General features: G+C 38.9%; 1 protein-coding gene across 1 annotated transcript in view; it reads left to right on the top strand.

Moving 5' to 3' along the window:
- Positions 1 to 1501: 1501 nt before the first annotated feature.
- The window catches only part of LOC146557381 (aspartate--tRNA ligase, cytoplasmic-like), a 22944-nt gene continuing 20769 nt past the window's right edge, over positions 1502 to 3676 (top strand). The window contains exon 1 of the mRNA XM_085250568.1: positions 1502 to 1505. Within this exon, the coding sequence (XP_085106694.1) occupies positions 1502 to 1505 (4 nt within the window). The remainder of the gene's footprint in view (positions 1506 to 3676) is intronic.

Here is a 3676-nt window from a genome sequence, read left to right as displayed (position 1 = left end):
ACGAGAAGCCCAAATAGCAAGGAACTCAGTCGTTTGTGTTTATCGATAATGATGATGGGTAAGACTGCCAAGAGGCTAAGGTTTGTTGAGGGCCTTAATGAGGATCACAGAGAGCTCCAGGGTCTGGCAGATCAGCCAGTACTGAAACACACATTATTCATATACTGTTTGACTTGGTTTATCTGGCAGATACAATGAACAATATTACCCTAAGTGCCTGGGCCCAGCGCCTGGAAAGAGGCTGTTAATGTTATACAGACAGAAATAAAGGCTAGCAATCAACTGATCAGCAATAATATACATTTAAAAAGAAATCCTTTGACAATAATGAGTTTCATGCTACCCTGTTTTGCTATTTACCAGAACTCACAATTTCCGAAATAATGCAAAATGAAGTCTCCCACCTCCAGTTAACTAGCTAGGAAGAATACTTTACACCAATTATAAATACATTATTTGTGCATTAGCAGCTAAATTACTGTAAGCTTAGTTAGAAGTTAATGAATCTTTCTAAATAAAAATTTGACTATCAGTAGAAAACTACAAAAGGTTAGAAAGCCTTAAGTTTAAGAGGAGATGGTTTGTGCAGTTATATCTAATCATGAGCTGTTGATCTTTTGGCCAGTGCTGGCTAGTGCTAGCGTGCCTGCGAACGTGCCTGCTAACAAACAAGATTTGTTATTTTTATTTGTTATAATAAAAATATTATATTGAATGGATAAGGCTGACTAATTAATACAAACTCCACGCAGGAAACATTTTCTTTTAAGTAAAATCTGCTAAAACTACAAATTTGCTATAACCAGATTAATGCAGTGTATATATACAGCTAGCTAACTGTGTCTTTCTTGGTAAATGTATTTCTAACTAATAAACAAGTGTACATGCTAGTTCGCCAGCTAACAAAATAAGTTCAGCTGATGGGAGCAACAATACTAACTTGTGTATAATATCAAACAGGAATAATTCTGTTGTGCAGAAGAGCGGTGTGACGGCGTGCTGTGTACACGTGAGCGTGCTGCTGTTTCTCGTGCATGTGATGGACATTCGCGTGAACACATTTGACTCAAGTGAAATTACTCAGGAAATTGTGTAAGGACACAAAGCTACAAATATGTCACTAACATTTGCTTTCTACTGCAACATTCAATATCAGGCCAGTTAGTCAGCTAGGTGCAACTTAGCAACTAAGCTAACTAAATTTCATGAAAACGTTAACTACTTCAGTTAACTAGTTAACTACATTAACTAGTCAAGGCAGAAAAGGAAGAGTTTTAGTTTACTTTTAGAGTTACAATTACAAAAAAGTACAAAATAATAAAAACAATCACAGAAAGAAATGATAAATTGAGCTCTTAGTGCCACTGGAAAATTTAGTTTTTCAATAAAAGACTACTTAAAATACAACCCAGTAAAAACCTGTAAGCAATGTTATTCTTCTAAAGCGTGCTGTATTAGTTTGAGCTGGCAGCTTGCTGTACCATCTTTATGTGCTTTAACAATGGGTACGTGCTTTTAGTGCCTCTGCTGCAGCTCCCCACTGAGATAAAAACCACTTGAGTCAAATGTGTTCACGCGAATGTCCATCACATGCACGAGAAACAGCAGCACGCTCACGTGTACACAGCACGCCGTCACACCGCTCTTCTGCACAACAACTACCGCCTGAGTGACAGAGTCTCGCGCTACGATTTTGAGCTCTCATTGGGGAACCCATTTTCAGACCTGACTCTGCAGCGTTAAAATGTCTGATCGCATGTTTATGGAGTATAAAATGTAGACCAGAGGCCAGGAGCAGAGGAGAATCCTGGGAAACGTCAGGGGTCAGGCTGCTGTGGCCCCTCGGGGGGACATTAACCTCTGAGCTGTGTGTGTGTGAGAGAGATTGAAGACAGAAGAGTTTGATGTTCATTTTTAAATGAAAGAAGATGATGGACAACAGGTATGACAGCAGTAATGGCAGTGTGTGTGTGTGTGTGTGTGTGTGTGAGCAGAGTGTATTATTGACAAAACAAATGTCTTCATCACGTGGACTGTAATATCAGCGCACCGAGTCAGACGCTGTATGTTGGCTGCAAAGCGTCTGTCAGCACGTCTGTCAGCACGTCTGTCATCACGTCTGTCATCAGGTGTGTTAGCATCAGTGCATGTTACACAGCAGACGAGAAAATGTTACTTCCTGCTTTTCTTAAAAAAGAGCCTCTAAAGTGGTGTGTCTCACAGGACCAATCACCTCAGAGCGGTCATAGCCACCTGAGTCGGGCTGAAGGACTCTGCCTCCCATAGACTTCCACGTTGAAGCTTATTGTTTACATTTGGTACCATCACACAGCTAAACACAAGCATGGGCCTTTATTTTGCGTCTCTGCCTACTTGAAAATAGTTTCACTGTTCATCAAATTTTAGCCAAGTTAATCGTAACACAACAAATGTCGCCCATACACAGCCAGCACAAACCAAAGAGCCACTGTGGTGTTACCTGCTTTAAGAGTTTCCTCCTCCTGACCAACACAGAGAATCCAACACAGGCTTCAGCAAGATCCAAAAGCTTCCTGCTAAAGCTGGAGGGCCTTTATCACTTCCTGTTTACCTGATGACCGTGTCATGTGACCGGATCATCTGACAATCACCTACAATGATGACAAATCTGCTACTGCTAAAGTCGAATTGTTACTACCATGAATTTTTGCAAAATGTTTCAAATCATGAACACAAACAGTACTTTCAGTGGTTTAATGCTTTGTTTGATACATTTCTGACTCCTCAGAGAAGTTCAAACCTAATGAAAAACATATAACTTTTAGTTTTAAACATATTTGTGACAGATGTAGTCTAGTTAAGCGATACAGACTGAAATATACTAAGGCATATTAAGATTTTTTAGGTGAATAAAATGACCGAGTGGAATCATTTATGGAAATTTTATCGTGCTGTTAAAACCACAAACATGTTCATAAACAGCCTAACACTGATTCTTTTTCATATTTCAGTCTCTATAATAACCTCTTACACACAGTTAGAGCAGCGCTTCAACCATCCACAGTCAGCACTTACATACCTCCATACGTGCTTCTTATTGCTGCCAAATAAAGTTAATTCCACACAGCGATTCTCTGCTATTTTACTCTTTATCACCAAGTGTCATACAGACTGCCTGGCCTTATTTTATAATATTGGCTGTAACATTCCAAAATAATTTTCGTATTTCAGGAAGTGTTTGAAATGTCTTTCAAGACCAGCAATAATCTTACAATAATGCGACATGCACATGGTTAAATCTAGACCCAGCTAGTTCATCTTCGTGCTCAGACAGCAGTACCTTGTGAATACCATAATTACCTTTGATTACCAAATATCTCAGCAAAGCTCGTCTTCTCTTCTTCCCGAAATTGTTAGAATGTTGCCTCTAGGACAAACACTATTGGAGTTATGGTCATTTAAAAAGCGCTTGTACAGTGGTTCCACCACCAGGTCAATGGTAAAACAAGGGTTAACAGCTTTGTAAAATGACATTTATTCAGGCAATTTAGACAATGTTACTCCTTGTAAAACTTTTTAATTCTTTTTCAGTAAAATGAAATAAAAATATATCAGTTTTAAAACATATACATGTCTGCTCTGTAACTTGAACTCCACCTCTGCAAATTCCTGCAGGTTTAAATAAATTCCTGCTAAA

The sequence above is a fragment of the Mchenga conophoros genome, linkage group LG16, assembly GCF_057382185.1.
Source record: "Mchenga conophoros isolate Kocher_MC1m ecotype Shallow Benthic linkage group LG16, M_conophoros_male_GT1.1, whole genome shotgun sequence".
NCBI classification, from domain to species: domain Eukaryota; kingdom Metazoa; phylum Chordata; class Actinopteri; order Cichliformes; family Cichlidae; genus Mchenga; species Mchenga conophoros.
This window is presented reverse-complemented; position numbering and strand designations above follow the sequence as displayed.